This window comes from Callionymus lyra, chromosome 16 (assembly GCF_982586985.1).
Source record: "Callionymus lyra chromosome 16, fCalLyr1.hap1.1, whole genome shotgun sequence".
Lineage (NCBI taxonomy): Eukaryota > Metazoa > Chordata > Actinopteri > Syngnathiformes > Callionymidae > Callionymus > Callionymus lyra.
This window is the reverse complement of record NC_141833.1, coordinates 1,422,495-1,440,988: the sequence shown is the minus strand read 5'-3', so window position 1 is coordinate 1,440,988 and position 18,494 is coordinate 1,422,495. Positions and strand designations below refer to the sequence as shown.

Below are 18,494 nucleotides of genomic sequence, written 5' to 3'. Positions count from 1 at the left end.
TGTTATTACAGTTTAATTCTAATCAAATGTGACTATGGGGATACAGTGTGTTGTTATTGTTTATTCAACATTCTTTTAGTGATGCTAGGTAAGACAACTCAAGAACACATCAAGAAATAGACTCAAAATATGAAACTATCACTAGGATACTAATATTTATTATATTAGGAGCTGATGCATCTCAACATCTAGTCCCTGGCAATGTTCCCTTTAAGCTGCGTTCATGCACAATTGTGCACAGCTGATAGGGTCTCTGCGCACAGAAATTTCTGACTGCCCACCGAAAAGAAAGATACAACCTGGGATTTAGGTTCTTCTTGATTTTAATCATTTATTTTATTTTTTCACTGACACGCCAACATCTGTGTATGGCCGTGAAGCAGCGTTTGTTGGAAGCAGATGACATTTGTGAGCATACAGTAGCAGTGCATTTTATAATCTAGCCAATCATAGAAGGAACCACTCAATATTAACCAATCAGAAGCAACATCAGGGGTCTTGGCGTCTATATCTTTCATATGGGTGATTAAGTCATCATAAGTTAACAACATTGTAATACAGCGCTGAAATCGTACTGCGGTAAATCTATACATCGTTCAAGTTTCTCATGTCATGAGCCATACTATAATCTGGAGTGTTCTCGTTTTTAGGGTAAATCCCCCAAAAAATCATTTAGTAGGAAGAAATAAACTTCAAGCTATCAAACTGAGAGCTTTGCATCAGCTAAATAATAATAAGGTTTTCAGGTTCAGCAAATGGCCGCCATATATGTCTTCTAGTGGATGTGGACTACATACACTCAAAATATCATAACATTTGAATTTAGAATTTCAGAAAAACTGATAATTAAATAATAATATTTTAAGTATGTTTATTTAACTATGTTGTGAATAATTAAGTGTTAAAGATGACAGGTTTATGATGCTATAAATCCACTATTATCCCAAGTTAATATGGAATGGATGTGATATTTGCCTGACTACAATACGTCTGATGTTGCTCAGAGTGGTACAAGGGATCGCTCAGGGAGATGGTGTGTTTGCTCGGACGCAAAAACAATTAGAGGGTACATTGGTCCCTGGTCCTTTTTTTCAAAATCACTTTAAATTAAATTCCAACACAATTAGAATTTAAATGTATTCTTTACTTAGAGGTATATCTTCAAAAAGAACTGAACCCGTTTATTTGGCAGGCTTTTTACATGACCTTTTACCGAAGATACACCAGAAGTGTGTGCATGTAAGTGTTTCAGGGGCCTAAACTAACTGTGCAGTGATCTTTAAACACCCAGACGTTGTCACTGTAGTTCAGGCTCAGCCGCTGCCCACCAACTTGAAGCGGCAATTTTAGCTTTGAAGCAAAGAAGACATTCTTAGTGAGCGTCTTGTGGGTAGTGAAGGTTTTGTGCTTAATTCACTCACATCATGTGGTAAAGTTAACAAAGAAAAACACTTTTCGTTTACCATTTGAACGCTGATTAAACAGTGACACACCTCTCTCATCTGTACTTTTGGAGTTGACAAGTCCAGGATTAACCATTATATTTGCCATAATTTCCAGACTATAGACCACAACTCAATATAAGACAAAAAAAGAATTATTTGTACATACATTGGCTGCACCTGTCCACTTTTTTAAATGAGATATTAGCACTGATGACGCAAACAAATATTTTGAGTGAACATCTAGTTTAATGAATGTTTGTTTTGTTGTTGTTTTTAAAAAAGTGCATGTAACACTGCAGTGGCATGACGGGATTTAATAATATCAAACCTACCACTACATTCATTGTCAAGTTCAGGCCATCTTCTTTTAATAATAATAATTATAAAATGAATAATACATCACTTTTTTATAGCACTTTTAAAGGTACCCAAAGAGGCTTTATAAAAACACAAAACTATTTCCCGAAGGAGACCTCCTGAGGGATCAATAAAGTTTTACCTTACCTCAAAACAAAAAGGATAGATATGAACAATGCATACAGTACATCCATACACAAACAGACTTGGAAAAACACTCAAAAAAAGTATAAACAACAACCTGGAGGGAGTAGAAAAAAAGAGAGGGTGGAAAATAATGTGTCAGGTGTTGTAAGGGATGTTGAAAAGATGGGTTTCAAGATGAATTTTGAAAGGTCAAGAAGGCCAGGGGGATGGAGTTCCCTAGAGGATAGCGATGGCAAAGGCTCTGTCACCTGTGGTGCCGTATTTGGTCCTGGTGATGGGGGTGAGGGTGTTGGTGTCAGTGGAGCATGTTCAATGTAGGTGGCGAGGTGCGTCTTAAAATAATGTGTTCTCTGGAGGCGGTCGGGCAGAGTTTTGAACATATCGCAGTTTTTGAAGAACAGTGGAGGTGAGACCATACAGGATGATATTGTAGTAGTCGAGTCTGGTGGTGATGAAGGCATACATTAGTGTGTCAGTTAGTGAGAATGAGAGAGTAGGTCGAAGGCGTAGTTATTTCCTCAGCTTTTGGCGTCTTTTTGCATTGAGTCAGTTATTTATGTTGTCAAGCGTATGTGCGACATTTCTATTTCCACCTTAGACAGCCAGGTCAACACCTCTTAAAAGCTGAATCATCTGAATTTCGTCTGTATTTCCAATATGTACAGATTATTTATTTATAACAAAATCAAACTATAGTCTTCTTGTTCAACGGCTGTTTAAATTAACCATTTGGTGCATTTCCTCAAGTTCCATAGATGATATTTATAAATATATATATATCAACAACAACCAAAAAAATGAGCATCAATAACTGGTTAATTATTACCCTATTCAAATGTAATCTACATATTTTCATAGTTGGTATTAGAATTTTGAAGATTTTAGAAAAGAAAACATTTCTTTTGTCTGTCATAGAAAAAAGTTTAACCAACCCACATTTAATATCATTAAGTAAATTAAATGATGCTACCTGGAGCTCTGAGCACAGTCAGCCTGCAACCTGTTCTTTATTTTGTCTGCTTCTCTTGTAAGTTTTTTAACAGATTCAGAGAGTCATTGAACCATATACAAAGTGCCTCACTTGTCTTTTAAGTCTCTTCTCTTTGCTTTGTTACAGGTGAAGCAACTAAAAGAGCAGGGGTGAATGCTGGAGCCAGATCTTTTAACTCTTCACACATGCCCTAACAAGGATTTCCTATCAAGAGAAAATATGCCTGAGTCAAAGTTTTGACCACCAAATCTCAAAGAATTGGAGCTTTCCAGAATTTCAATTTTTTTCCCTTATGCAACAGGAATATCAAGTTGTGGATGCATCACCAGATCCAACCAGGACAGAAACATTTGCCTCAGGTTTTTCCTCCTTTTCTGCTCTTCTTTTTCCATCCTCCCCGATGACAACAAGGGAATATGTCACTTTTCTTCTGCTGGGCACATGTTTGCTGTTGGACTACGCTTCACCAACACCTCTACATGTCAAGAACAGAACTAAAAATGGGCTAATGTTATCCGGAGGAGGCACAGGAGGTAAAAGAGCAAAGGATGTTGTATCAATGGAGGAGAGGCTTAGATTAAGGAGACACTGGCGTACCAAGGTCAACCGCATGAAAAGAGGATGGGTGTGGAACCAGTTCTTTGTCCTGGAGGAATATATGGGCTCTGAGCCACAATATGTTGGGAAGGTAAGTAAATCACAAAAGACACATTGGTTTGGAAACTTCATCATTTATTTTAGCAATCGTATACAATCTAATTAGATTACGTTTCAATTTGGAAACAATTAAAGAGAGTTTCCATGAAAGACTATAAAATAAAATTCTTTAATGTAATATTACACAAGCTTCTTAGTGGGGTTGTTGCTCAATACGACAAAAGAAAATGACAGCGGTAGACCTGGTTTAAAGTCAAATTTTCAGATATTAAAGGGCAATTGTGTAAAAAACCAACTTTCCTGACTTACTCACATGTTTAAAATGTTGAAGTTTTCCTCTCCATGAAGCAGTAAGTCTCTCATCATGACAATGTTTTTGAAGTTGTTACTTTATAGTTCTTGGCTTGCGACATTTCAGACAAACGAACATGGGCAAGTTTGCTATCGTCCTCTTCTGTGTGCTGTTTTTAGTTTTTCTCTATTCCTTCTGTGTTACTGGAAAACAGAAATTTCCCTGAGAGTGTCATCTCAAAGGGATCAATAAAGTGCAGTCTAAGTCTAAGTCTAAGTCTAAGTTTGGCAGCTTGCAATATGGACAATGCATGTAAAATTTGAAAAGTGGCAGGATGGCCTTTCTTCCAGGTATTGCCAGGAGTGGAGCAATGTGAACGGAAACTTCATCAGATTCTAAAGAAATATATTGAACTATAACAAATTATATTCACTTATCCAAGCCACGGTTTCTTAGATGTACATTCCTTTTCCCAACCAAAATAGCAAATATTTTCTTTCTCCCACCTTTTAAAGTCAGCTTTTGTTCAACAAGACATCTTTACTTAGGATTTGCTAACAAAGCTTCGTGGAACAGTGTTATCATTTTCAAGTACAGTAGAAAGCGCTCTAATAAAGGTTTGCAAAGCCAAATATTATACAGCAAAGACTTTGGAGTAGGATCAAAGAATGAGGACAATGCTTCATGAAGCTTCATCAGTCTCATATTCACTATCCATTTCAAATCCTTATCCTTATTTGTAAAAGCTGTGGTATACAGAGAATGACCAGTGGGATATTAACTAAACAGGATAATGTCTGTTTAGCCTTTATGACTAGGCACAACACACCTTGGGTGTGCATACACAGAGAACTACTATACTGCACCACACACACACACAAGCAATTTAAGTAAAAGAAAAAAGGTATGTGAAGTTAAAATTTTGTGGAGCACCTGTTAAAAGGGGGGTGGAGGAAAAGGACAGCACTATTGATTCAACATTAGTATGTTCTTAGAAAAACGTACAGAACATAATCAAAGTTGAACACTTTATCTGACCCTAAACCTCCAATTTTAGTGTAACAGCATGAAGCACAGTACCACACCTGGTCCAAAGGAACAGAGGTGCTTCAGTTAATCAGATTTGAGACCACGTTCTTTGTTTTACAGGAAATTCTTTGTGTGTCAAAACAGATTCATGTCAAGTTGGGCCCAATATGCCACAGAAGTCAAGATAAGCTAATATTAGCGTGAAAGGAATCCCGAGCCCCGGTCTTATTCAGTAAATTATTCACTCGGGTTTCCTTTGATTGATGGTGATTTTTACTTTGTGATACAAGCTCAGTTCTCAATATTGCAAAAACACTTCCAGGAGGAAATAAAATTATTTTTTCCGAGGCCAATATTGCAGCTGATATTGCATTGCAATTGAAAAAAACTGCTTGAGCTCAAAAATAGAATGTGTGATTAATTCAGCACTGAACAACAGAGAACCATCATTGTAATTATACCAATATGAGATATTGTCCCTAGAGGTTAAGCCTCCGGAATTTTACCTGCATGAAAGTTATCAAAATCGTAAAGGACACAAACTCACATTCAGGTCCTATTAAGACAGAGATTGAAATTAAAAGTGTATTTTCAATATCATAACCTGATTTCACTGAGAGTAGATTGATACATGATGTGACCATCATTTAATGTTGTTCCTTGATAAAGAGAATGAGGTCAATACCAAGTTGTAGTTGCATTTCCAGTCAGATCATGTAATACTTTAATAGTTACTTTTTTTTTTTTGGACATGCAGCAATACAAAGAGAAAGATATGATTAAATATCAAAATCTTTTTATGCCCATACATGATGAGTCACCAGGAAATAACCTTCACGGACAATAGATTATAATACAAAACAAGCAGGTATCCATCAAAGCTTTTTCATGATGTTAAATACAAAATACTGTTGGTGGTCTCCTTGCGGTAGTTAACATTTCAAAAAAGAACTGTACAGAGGGAGTTGTAGAAAATTCCAGCGAGCTTTGGAGCTTTTAGATATACTGTGTATCATGTTGATACACATTTATTGAAGGCCAGACACTCTAAGGGATCTTCATTTGTAAGAAAACGTTTTTTGGGAAATAATTAGAAAATATTAGTTTTATAAAAAGGAGCCTAAACTATCTATTTGGCTGAAAGAAACTTTGGAAATGCAGTGGGAAGAAAGCATATCGTTTTTTTCTCGGAGTCATTCGTAGAATCGGGAGGCCCACCACTTAAACAGAAAATTATTTTTTTCCAGTTTTCCTCCTAATTTAACTCATCAGTAATTTCAATAGTCCATCATTAGGCATAACTAGGTGTGTCAGTTGAAATCAACAAAAAGGAAATTATATTTTTAATAACTTTAAATTGTTTTTCATTAGAAATTAAAAGTGCTGCAAAATAAAAAATATACTGAAACCAAAATACTAGTTGTTAGAGTCAAACGGCGCGAGCAAATAGGCTTACTGCTAGCACTGATTAATGTATTTAAGAATAATACTACTAGGTAACTGGTTAGCAACGATGGTCCATACAGTGAAAGTTAGCTTCATTGTCAATAACCTTAACATGATCTGGACATGGTTCTATGCACAACTTCCGGTTTGTTACAGTGTTGTCCTGACCTTTTAAAGTTTTTTAATTTATATGTATTTTATATGTAGTGTTTTGTTTTTAAGCCCTTTGGACCACGGTCCGCAAAAGGTGCTTTACAAATATAAATATTCTTATTAACTCAGGTACTATACCAAGGATTCATAATTATGTTTCAAATATACAAGTGCTTAGACAAGACAGGACAAATATTAACGGGCGAGACATGTGGATCTTTTGCAGGAAATAATTGCGGTGAAAAAAACAAAAGGTAATCTTAAAACTGTTGGATAGTCTGCTGGTATAGGATCTGTAACACCTTCCAAAGGGCAGGAGGATAGAAACCATCAATATTACAAAGAAATGCAGTATAACAGGTGTCGCATCACAGAAAGGTAGCAAGAAAGAATGTCATTACTAAATTAAACTACTAAACAATACTAAAGCAAGAAACCCAATTAGGACAATTGAACAAGTCTCTTTTCACTGTAGCCACAGCTGCCATACATACATCATCTCTAGCAGAAACATCAATATTAATCTCATTACATGACAAAAATATTAAAACGTTTAAATAAAATGCATTACTCACCAAAACTACTGATTATTTGTAAGCTAAGTCCATCCTTTCTTTCTTTCCTCGATGGTCATCGCTCGTAGTTGTGACTTGAAAGTGGCGACAAACCTCTTCCCTGCTGGACAGACTTGCTAGCTTCGGAGTCTGCCGACCGTTCTTCACAATGTCCAGTTTTTCTGGAAAAGTCCGTCTTGAAAATGGTTTTGTGAGCATAAGTGCGACCAAATCAATGTCTTCTCCTCCGTCAGACATTGTTAAAAAAGTTATGAAATCCACTCGCAAAATATTTGAGTTCGCGAGTATTTCTCTGAACATCCAATCAAAGGACGTGAAAATGCTGACGTCACAGGACGCCTGCAAGAAGGCCTCGGTGTTGCCAACTAGAACTCTGATTGGTTAAAGCAACAGCGTCATTGCCACTGAATTTAAACTACAGACGCCAGCACTGTCGATTCTGAAGGCGTCGAGGCAGATTTTTGACCCTGGCAACAAATGATGGCTGAAATATGATTGGATAAAAGCTCTAAAATAAACATACACTAGTGGAAGCAGCGCAACCAAGAGAAAAGCTATGAAATGAAGAGAAAGACTATTGGAAATCATGATAGTGATCTGATAGTGTTTAGGCCAACAGAGAAGGCCTTGCTGGCCCTGACAGTCCACCACTGGTGTAGGGTGGCTTGTCTAAGTCGCAATTGTAGCTTTTCTGGTGAGGTGGGTAGTGTATATGTCTTCAAGGGTGGGCAGTGGTGCACCAGTGGTTTTACTAGTTGTCTTCACTATGGGCACAGGGTTTTCCTGTTCTAGCCAGCGCGGCTTTCACCCCCATACCATTATGCAGCTGGAGAGAATGATCAAATGGTTCTTCTGTAGAATATGGTCATGATGGCTGGTGAAGCACTTGCTCGCTTGAGTTTCTGCAAGAGGTATAGACAAGGCCTTCTTTGTCAGTTATACATTTTGTGCTGCTTACTCTTTCCAGTGCACCACCATCGATGGTCACTGGCAGGTGTTGGGTGTGGCGTAGAAGCTCCTCAAGTGAGTTTTTGTTACCGACCTTTACTAAATGTGATCTCCCACAGAGGAAGTCGGCAGCCTTTTGCACAAGAGGTGCAAAGACTCAGCCTGCACAGTAAACAGATAAAATGCTGTGCTGTAAAATTGGGTTGTTAAATGGTGAACTGAAGTCTATTAACCAAATTGTAACATGTGAGTACTTTATATAGGTTAGGGTGGGTGGAGAGCCAAGCAGATTGTATCCTCTGTGGAATGCTTTGCTAAGCATGAAAACTGAAAGGGGTACAGGGTGGAGGGGAGGGTGGATTTGATGTAGGACATGACTAGTTGTTCAAAACATTTCATGATACCCACTGGGTTAGTCATTGATGATGGACAAGGATGACTTTTCGGCACATGTATGATGGTGGGGACTATTAAGCGCGATGTGATGATGTCTGTGAAGAAATCCTTTAACTGAAGAGCAGAAAGTGTATTTCTCCCAGCTCCATGGCATGGCTGTGTAGTCTGCGATGGCCTGGATGCCATAGGTTCTGTGTATCTCTTACTTCGCGCTGGTGGAATTTAGGTAGGACAGTCCTTCGATCAGCATGGTTCAAATATTTGGCAACGGTGGTAAAACTAGGTGTGTTGTTCAAGGTGGTCTGATGCAGTTGATTTAGAGCCTCAATCCTGTCACTTTATGATCATAAACTATGCAAGTGAACAGTTTTTGCATATCATCGTAGGACAATACTAAAATCGCTAAAAGTCTTTCTCTATGGCCCCACCAAACTCCTGACACCTGAAGCTCATAATTCCATCAGGCCATAGACCTCTTTCTTCAACTTCACGCTTCATACTCCTTTCTGATCCACCAATGGGTTCTGGTATTAGCGCCACAAAAGACAACAGCTACTTTATGGCCATCAGCCGCTTCAACAATTAAGGCATGGCTCATTCTGATTCTATGTGACCTACCTTCCCAGGACATGGTTGAAGCTTTTCTTGTTGCTGGAGTTAAAGCTCATTCTGACAGGACACTATGACAGACATTCCTAGCCGACTAACCCTTTTAGTCCGCCGGGTCTAGCTGGCGTCTTCCCCCAACAACTCACCACCAGGTGGTGTCTGGTTGAGAGCTCCACCACTCCCATTACCCAATCCAAGACATATAAGTCCACCAGTCCAGTAACACATTTACAATGTCACTCGTTGAACTGCGGCCTAGAGTGTCCTGGTGCCTAGTGCACATGTGGACACCCTCTTACAAGATGTTTATTTTGGACATACAGAAGTCTAATTACCATGCAGTCTAACATTAGCACAATAACTACATTTTTTTGTTGTGACCCTGGTCTGCAAAAGGCATTTTTCAAAAAAATTACTTACTTACTTACTTGTGAAAGGGAATGAATTGTAAATCCACTCTTTTAAATCTCCAGCACTCCTCTGATGCTTTTTGGCCTTAGGTTCTAATTTGTATTCTCAGGAGAAGAAAATAAATGTTGACCAAAGATGTTTGAGCTCACTCAGGATAAACTCAAAAATAAAGTAAAAAAAGAAGGATAAAAGAAGCGGCTCACTGAGAATGCTGTTCCTGGATTTATCAAGTTCCTTCAACATCATCCAGCCCACTCTGCTGCAGGACTATCTCACTGATCGACCGCAAACAGCCGGCTGAAGGACATCACGTCTGACACTGTGGTATGCAGTACAGGAGCACCTCAGGGGGTAGTACTGGCCCCTCTCCTCTTCACCATCTACACCTCAGACTTCTGACTTCTGCTACAACTCTAGAAGTATGCTGATGACACTGCTATTGTTGGATGCATCAGGGACAACAGCGAGGACGAGTACAGGAGTCTGATACGTGACTTTGTGGACTGGAGTGAGAGGAACCAGTTGCAGCTGAACACCTCAAAGACCAAGGAGCTGGTCTTGGACTTTGGAAGATCCGGGACAAAGCTATGTCCAGTGTCTATCATAGGCGACGAGGCAGAGGTAGTTTACAACTATAAGTACCTCGGTGTGTGGCTGGACAGTAAACTGGACTGGTCATGCAACACAGAAGATGTGTATAAAAAGTTCCAGAGTAAACTGTACTTTCTGAGGAGGCTCCGATCATTTAACATCTGCAGGAAGCTCCTCTGCATGTTCTACCAGCATGTGGTGGCCAGTGTCCTGTTCTATGCAGTGGTCTGTTGGGGTGGGAATGTATCCAAGAGGAGTGGCTTTTTTCTTTATACTTGCACTTAGTTTTCAATTTGTTCTTGTTCTGTATTTATGGAACTTACTGTGAACTACAACCTAATTTCCCGAAAGAGATCTCAAGAGGGATTAATAAAGTCTATCTAAACTCAAGTAATCTAAAACATATTATTAGCACAACGCACCAAATATATCTGACAAGTATCAATAAAAAACCCATTAATAATAATAAATAAATTAAAAAACAACATCAAATGAAACAACAATTATAGAACATTGCAAAATCAATAAAAACTAGTTCATTGATGATAGTGAAGTGTTTAAAACCTACCATTTAGAAAGAGAAATACTTGAAAAATTGGACAAAAATGTTAGAAACATTAGAGGTTAGAAATTTGAAAATGAAATTGCAGCGATCATAAGTGTCTTCAATGTTCAGTTATTTTGTACTCAACTGGTGAAACAGCATAGGCGTGCAAGCTCCCAGAATGTTCATGTACAATAGTAAGGGCTTGGTGCTGGATTTATCTTGCATGGGGGCCCACAGCTTGAATATCGTCAGTGGAGCTTGTTTTATAGGTAAAGTGAGAGCTTTGAGCTCAGAAACCTTGAGTGGGTTTTGGAGGATATAGGTGGAGTGACATGTTCTGTGTGACTTATTATGGCACCCTTCTTTTAACAATAATTTGCTTTTTTTTCATCACAAACTGTTGATAGTTTCCTTAAGGTAGTTTATTCAAACACCGATCAATAGTTCCCATGCTCCAGTATTAAAACAGCACTAAATGTATAATTGTAAAGGTGAATTTAACACATATTTGAAGCATGGAGAATGAGCTTGTAAGTAATAAAGCAAATAAAGTTCAAGTTAAATTCATTCATCCATTAATTCAAATCATTGTGTTCTTGTCAGTTGACGCAAGCAGCTCAATGAATCTTTAGATTACTGCTCAGAACACCAAACAGTAAATATGGGTGTCACAATCTTTCAAGAAAACAGCATGCTCATACTAAGTGTGGGGTTAGGTATGGCAGCTCTCTTATCTGCATGTATGGATTTCACACACTTGTCCTTCAGGCATGAACCTCTTTTGTGACATTTTGGAAAAACCATAAATCACCTCAACACATTGCATATTACAGACTGACCTTTAACGTGGCACATCCATCTGTCTCCCTGCGACATGGCTGCAGAGCAAATTAAAACATGCTAAGAAACTGCAAGGGAATATATTCTCACAGATGAAATATGCTGTTTCATCAATTTCAAAGTAAGCAAAGGTTATCCGATGGGCAAAAGGTTCCATAATCTGAGAAATGTTCTAATTAGAATCTGTTTATTTATTTAGCGCTTATGATTATTTATTATTTTATTTGACTGTGTAATTCTCGATTAAAGGGCAACTAATGTGTTGAGTAGAATGTCTTAAATTAACCTAGGACATCTATTGAACTCATCAGTATGTGTGTGTTTTTACAAAACTCTCTTTTAATTGAACACTTTGAACGCAACTTTCCCCAACCACACGCACTCGGTTGTGATAGGTTGAAAAATCGAGGTTAATTCATTAGTGCCAAAAGTCACCACAAAGAGAGTGATGCCCATTATTACATTATAATGTGCTTCGCTCTCGTAACCTCTCGTTTGCCAAGATTTTACACAGAAGACTTTATAAAGTCATAAAAAAAATTATTCCAATGCTATTGAATGCGAATAATTGTTTCTACAGTTTAAAACTCAGCTCTGGTTCTTTTTTAATGCAGCGACTGGCGGTCCAAAGTGACACACTTAAAAACATCCAAATAACTACTTGTTATCATCGGTATTGCACATCCTGTATTGAAGCCTCGACATAAGGAAATACATTTTAAGATTGTTTTTGGTTGAAGTTAGGCCAGCCACCTAAATCTGACACTTGCAATGTGTTAATGAGGAGAGACTTTAAGTAGGAGCTGAGAGACCACTACAAATAAACAGACTCATCAATTTTTTTTGGCCGTTTTACATATATTTGGTGCATTCCGTATACCCTCAGTGTTTGAAGACACACACCCAAAAAGAAGGAAACAGTGTAAGGAAACACTGTAACTAATATAGTAACAAGTTAATAGGATAGTGAGACTTGTGTAGGTTAGTATTACGAGCGTGTTGAAAGTTAAATTCAAACAGGGAGTGCTCAGCAGGGAGTAAATGATATGATCATATCTTTAATTGTTGACAGTAAACAAAAGAAAACATGTAATAAGCTATGGGCAAGGATGTGGTCAAGGACTAACCAAATTTGGAAATGTTTTGCAATTTAATTCACAGTGCTTGGGCATGCTGAATACTATTGGTTAAATGAAAATGTTAAAAATAAATTATCCAACGCTCAAAACTCAAAAAAAAAACTCATGTGTCTGAGTCCTGTGAAACTGTTTTTCAATGTGTTCTTCAATACGTGTTGCAGAGACATTGAATGAACACAATCAGATTTTAAAATGTATAAGAAAAAGCTGTGTAAAACCAAACTCATTTACACCTATTTTCACAATACAACAACTCCATGAGTTGCAGGTTTTCTAAAATAGTCTAGAAAGTACATTACAGAAACCCATTCATGCCTTGGCCAACTTTTCTGTCATTAATGTTTAAAAAAAAAAAGTTTGTGTTGGGAATCTTTGACGTTTAATTTAGATTTCTTTGCTTTTCTTATGCTAAGATTTGTCTTAGAAGCACTAATGCAGTTCATGTGTTTGATAAGGAGTTTTTATGAATAAATCCAATCAAATGACCAACATTTAGGTTTGCGTTTACTCTTGTTTCCCTCCCAAAAAAAGTTTTCCCGCAATATCTTTTCATAATTATCTGTAAAGAAAGCAACACCAGTCTCAAACAAACAGACCTGAGAGTTAACCTAAATACATTATTTATGTTGCTTCAACAACAAATATGGAACAGCAACATGAAGTAAGGCCAATACATCATTTCTGAGTTGATTATGATAGTGATGTCTTTAAAACTAGAATTCAGGAGGATAAATACTTCAGGTGAATGTTATTGACTTAAATTAACCCTAGACGTGTGAGTGACTAGGAAAGCAAACAAAACCTAACCTTGTCTTCATCTTGCAGCTTCACACGGACGTGGACCTCGGCGACAACTCAGTCAAGTACACCCTGTCAGGAGAGGGCGCCGGATCTATTTTCACCATTGATCAAATAACAGGAGACATTCATGCACTAATGGGGCTGGACAGGTCAGTGTTTGTGAACAAGATGACAACTTTCAAACCATCATTTGAAGAAACGCCTTCTCTTTAGCTTTTAATAGATAACCAAGCAATCTTCAAACAATCTCCTCCCCTATCACTGTTGTTTCTGTTGTTGCATAAGTATGTCAAGTCAACCAGAAATCTGATTTCATATTTTTGATGCCATGCTCTCCTTGTTACCGTCTGCTAAGTATGTTTGCAATGTTGCAGAGGAGCATCTGATGAATGTCTCATTTGTAGTGTTCTACAAACAAATTCACAAGACATTATAATGCATTTTAGACGTCATGACTTGTTGGAGCTCTTCAAGTTGACAGTGTTATGTTCTTGTTCTTGGGCTGGTTGAAAATGGTTCTTTCAGCAAGAGTACAAGTTGTAGTTCAGGTAGCAAGTTATATGAATGTTATATATGATCTTTGGCATGTCTTGGGGCTGATTCAGCACCTTTTCTTTATTGTAGCATATTTTTATTTGGTGTCACAGCTGAGAACAAAAGGAATGATTGGTACCAGTGCTCAATATGCTATATTATTATAACGCATGATATCTCATAGAACCATCACTGTTTAACAAAAAAAGTATAGCTCAACATTAACCCAGGTCCTAATCTTTTGTTAATCTTCTTCTTCATTTAGGTGTAATTCAATGTGCATTATGTCCCTAGTTGTGTGCTTGGATTAGTAGCCTGAAATCAGCAACACATGGCAAATAAAGAGATTTGTTTAAACCTCACTGCAGATTAACACAGGCTGAAATTAAATAAAACCATTTTGGTTTTTTTTGTATTCTCTGGATACTGTTTTAAGCCTCAGCTAGAGTTAAGGATAGCATGTGAAGACTTTAACTACATATACGTTTTGCAAAGTTTAAAATGCAATAGTGAAATTGAAAAATGTTTAAACTTTTATGAAAAATATCACTGAAATTAGCTATAGCACATTTTTTTCTCCCTATAAATAAGTGTGTTTTGTTCGCGTGTGCTAAAAATCCTGATCTCTTGCATGGATTGTGAATTTATGTTGGCTCTTTTCATTTACACTTCAAACACATTCTCAACTGCACGCTGACCATCTTCACTCGTGTATGCTAGGACAAGATTGTCATGCTACTTCAAACGATTTGGATACATTTACATCAGAACTTTCATATGCTTAGGAGCTATATATAGGACATCTGATAAATGTATGATTTTGTTGTTTGTCAGTAAATGCAAAGATGCTTTCAAACATTCAGGGTTGATGATACCTGTCAGAAGAGGATTCCACCTTGATCAGCATCTACACCCCCACTTTCTCCACAATCTTTTATGTAGATCCCGCTCTGCAGGCAAACAGGACAGTTACCCAGCAACTATTTGCTCCTCCAGCTTAATATGTAACAGCGGTGCGAAGAGTAAATACTTAGATTTATAATCAAAGAGATGGATTAAGCAAATGGACAACAACAACAAAGAGTTGCCAAGATCCAATATTTATCTGTGGGAGTTTACAGGCTTTAGAATGCTAACCTATCCCTTAGATGTTCACTTTATTATGCTGGGCTCTGATGTGTTGCAGGGAGGAAAAGTCTTTCTACACATTAAAAGCCCAGGCTGTGGACATACAATCAGGCCTTCCCCTGGAGCCAGAGTCTCAGTTTGTCATCAAGGTGCAAGACATCAATGACAATGAGCCTCGCTTTCCAGATGGACCGTATAGTGCCAGCGTTCCAGAGATGTCGCCAGCAGGTAAGAAAAATGTTCTTGTCGGTTTGATCAATCGATCCACTACTTCGTCGGGCATCTTATAGATGTGTCAGTCATTTACAATCTGAAACATACACACTCCATCTCTGTATAAGTATTAAGTGATGGGTTGATGAAGCTTTATGAAACAGAGGATTTATTTTCAGAGCCAGGCGACAAGTCCTCCTCAAAGGAACTATTATTGCTTTATGGGTCTAATTCTTAATTTTCCTGAACTAAAAATCTTAGTCACACACACACGCATGCGCATAGTCGCACATATGCTTTGCACTAAACCCAGAGTCCCATCTGTCTACTGAATACCATTACTGAGAGGTAATTTAACAGCCAAGGTTTTTAGAACTTAAGCTGTTAATGCTTCAGCTGAGATCTAAAGTGCCTTCTGTGACCTCATGTAACATAGACTCAACCAGTGTCGGGCTTATTAGCTCTGATGACACACTGTAACAAGGTCAGTTAACTTCAGCTCATCATTTATGAAGTTTCACTAACTTACCCTCCGCATATGACCTTGTCATTATTTTCCATCACATTAAACATGTAATGGAAAATGATTGCTACGTGCAATACAAACATTCTAGTTTGGTGCAGCGGTATTAAATGCTAATCAGTGCATTTGGGGGAAACAGATTAGGAGGCAGATAACAGCCACATTAGTAGAACTTAATTAACAATACATTTAGAGATATTGAGAAAGGGAGTAGATAAGAATTACAGTACTGAGAAATGCAACTTGTTAATTCGTTTTTTAGCAAAGCACTTCCTTTTATATATATATATTAAAACTTTTTTATATTTATCTCAATTTATAAATCACAAACATTTTATCATTTTAACAAATTATTCTTTACAAATGTTGGACTGAACTTAGAGTTCAGTAACAAAAGGATAAAGATCATTTTAAAGTTAATATTGAAGTTATTTACCTCAAACAGATTGGCAATGTTGATCTTATTTCTATCTGAATAGATACATAAAGCAACAAGTTACAAGCTACAAATTTATTAGAAACATGTTGTGAACAACGATGGGCGGATGAAGCTTAATGAATGAGTTCTTGATTAAATTAGTTGTTCAGTGCCAAATATTATTGAGCTTAGAAAAAGAAAACACTGGTTTACAAAGCCACATTAACCCATCACTAAACTGTATCTGGAACTTTTTTGTAGATTCATTGCTTTAACCAAAATCAGTGGCATGTAAACTGATCTGTGTACATAAATATTTCGTCGCTTGTTTGTGAACTTTGTTCATTTTAGTTATTTGTTTGCGTTTTAATACTTGACTGTGTTGTTGGAGCTGTCTTTGAACACACACAGACAGCTAGATATGGAAATAGTTGGCTAGAGGTAGACATTTAAGGAAACTATATATAACAGTGTTGTTTTTTCACATTCAGACTATGTGTAAGTATGTGCTTCTTCGTCTTCTTTTTGTATTTACTAAAAAGTTATATTATAATGATATCTGCCCTCCGATACATGTGTTTGTTTGTAAATATGCATTTTGTTTCACCCCTTCCAGGTACTTATGTAACACAAGTGACTGCCAATGATGCAGATGATCCAACATATGGCAACAGCGCACGGATTGTCTACAGTATTCTTCATGGACAGCCTTACTTCTCTGTAGAGCCCAAGTCTGGTACGATGTTTGCTTGATTCTTAATGAGCACATTTTCATTCAGTAGCTTTAATAAATGTTTCACTAAATAAATGTTTAAACAAATGGGAAATGGGGTCAGTCTGGTTTAGTGAAGCAAACAACATAGGGCTAAAAATGGTTTGTAAATGAACTTCATAGAACTATTGGAGACTCGGTTTGCAGCTGAAGGCCAAATGGACTGTGGCTTTCGTGTTCACTGAGGCAAAACCTGGTCATGGGTGGAGTTGGGTGAGGCCAAGGAAAATGAATAATGTATGGATTTGAAGTGATGGTACCCATCCTGATGTCTCAAGAGGGAGAATCAGTTCACTGTGAAGGGTGGCCATGGTGTATTCCTTACCTGGTCTCTTCTCATTGTTGATCAGTGGATGAATACTTGGAAAACCTCCTAAATCTCACCAACATGCTTCCAAATGGGCCAGGGGGACTCTGACGAGTGTTTTTTTTTTTAAATATCTGCTGCTGAGGTTATAGAGGTGGTTAAAAGCTCCTCCTTGGCAGATGTTCGGCTTTCATGGAGGATACTTATCTGCAACACTGGATGGAATTTGGGTGCATTGCCTTTGGATTGGCAGACCGGGGTGGTGGTATCCTCATTTAGAAGTCAGAGAATGTGTTCCGACCATAGAGGTTTTCGCTCCAATATATTGAAAACACTGCAGTGCACATTAAAAGAGGTATATTTTATATGTCGAAATATTAGCATTTTGATTTGGTGATATTATTGGTAATTACTGTTTCTTTTTAATGTTTTAGTGTTCCACAGTATGCAGCACAGATAAAATATTGTAGTTGTGTGGAACATTTTTGCTACACTTACTACTGCACAAACCACACTATGATACAAATTAGATAGGATTAATCCGTCTGAATGACCCCTAAAGTCCAATTTAAGTTTTTAATGAAAGAATACAAAGGGTTTACATCTAATATGTTTTTACATATTTTTTCATGGTTCTTAATATAAATTACATTTTATGTAATTCACTTTGATCTAAGTAAAACCATTGTGATTTCTAAGAAGTGAAAAATGTTTCACAAGATATTATTTTCTATTAATTCATTTTTTGTTAAACACCAGGTTTTTTTTTAATTGACTTTATTTAGTTATCTTTGTTTTACATCTTTTTTAACAATTAGTAAAAAGCTTCTCTAAGAATGTCAGTGTTCTTCAGCTTTTTAGAACAAAAAAAATATTATTATTTTGCTTCGCTTTCTCACACACATTATCATGAATACTTAGTTTGAGATTTATTGTGTGTATGCAATAGCTAGAGTATTTGTTAGTCAAACCAAAGCATAAAGTTCCAAGAGAGGAGACCTGATACGGATCAACAACAACTGACTTGTTATAGCCACCAGCAGACAAGCTGTATTATTTATTTTAACTCACAAGAATACATATGTGATCTTTGAAGGATGAATATGTCTTTGTGTTTTATATTTTATTTTGTGTGTGTTGAGTCGTATCATATCATCAAAAATAACCTGTCTGTCTGTCTGTCTGTCTGTCTGTCTATCTATTAATCTATACAACTCAATTCAAT

At 37.2% G+C, this 18,494-nt stretch overlaps 1 protein-coding gene across 1 annotated transcript in view; it reads left to right on the top strand.

Moving 5' to 3' along the window:
• The first annotated feature begins 3,116 nt into the window (after positions 1–3,116).
• LOC148063171 (cadherin-12-like) overlaps positions 3,117–18,494 on the top strand; it is a 47,201-nt gene continuing 31,823 nt past the window's right edge. Inside the window, exons 1-4 of the mRNA XM_087810543.1 lie at positions 3,117–3,628; positions 13,399–13,523; positions 15,095–15,264; positions 16,807–16,926. Coding sequence (XP_087666669.1) covers positions 3,233–3,628; positions 13,399–13,523; positions 15,095–15,264; positions 16,807–16,926 — 811 coding nt within the window. The 5' untranslated portion in view covers positions 3,117–3,232. The remainder of the gene's footprint in view (positions 3,629–13,398; positions 13,524–15,094; positions 15,265–16,806; positions 16,927–18,494) is intronic.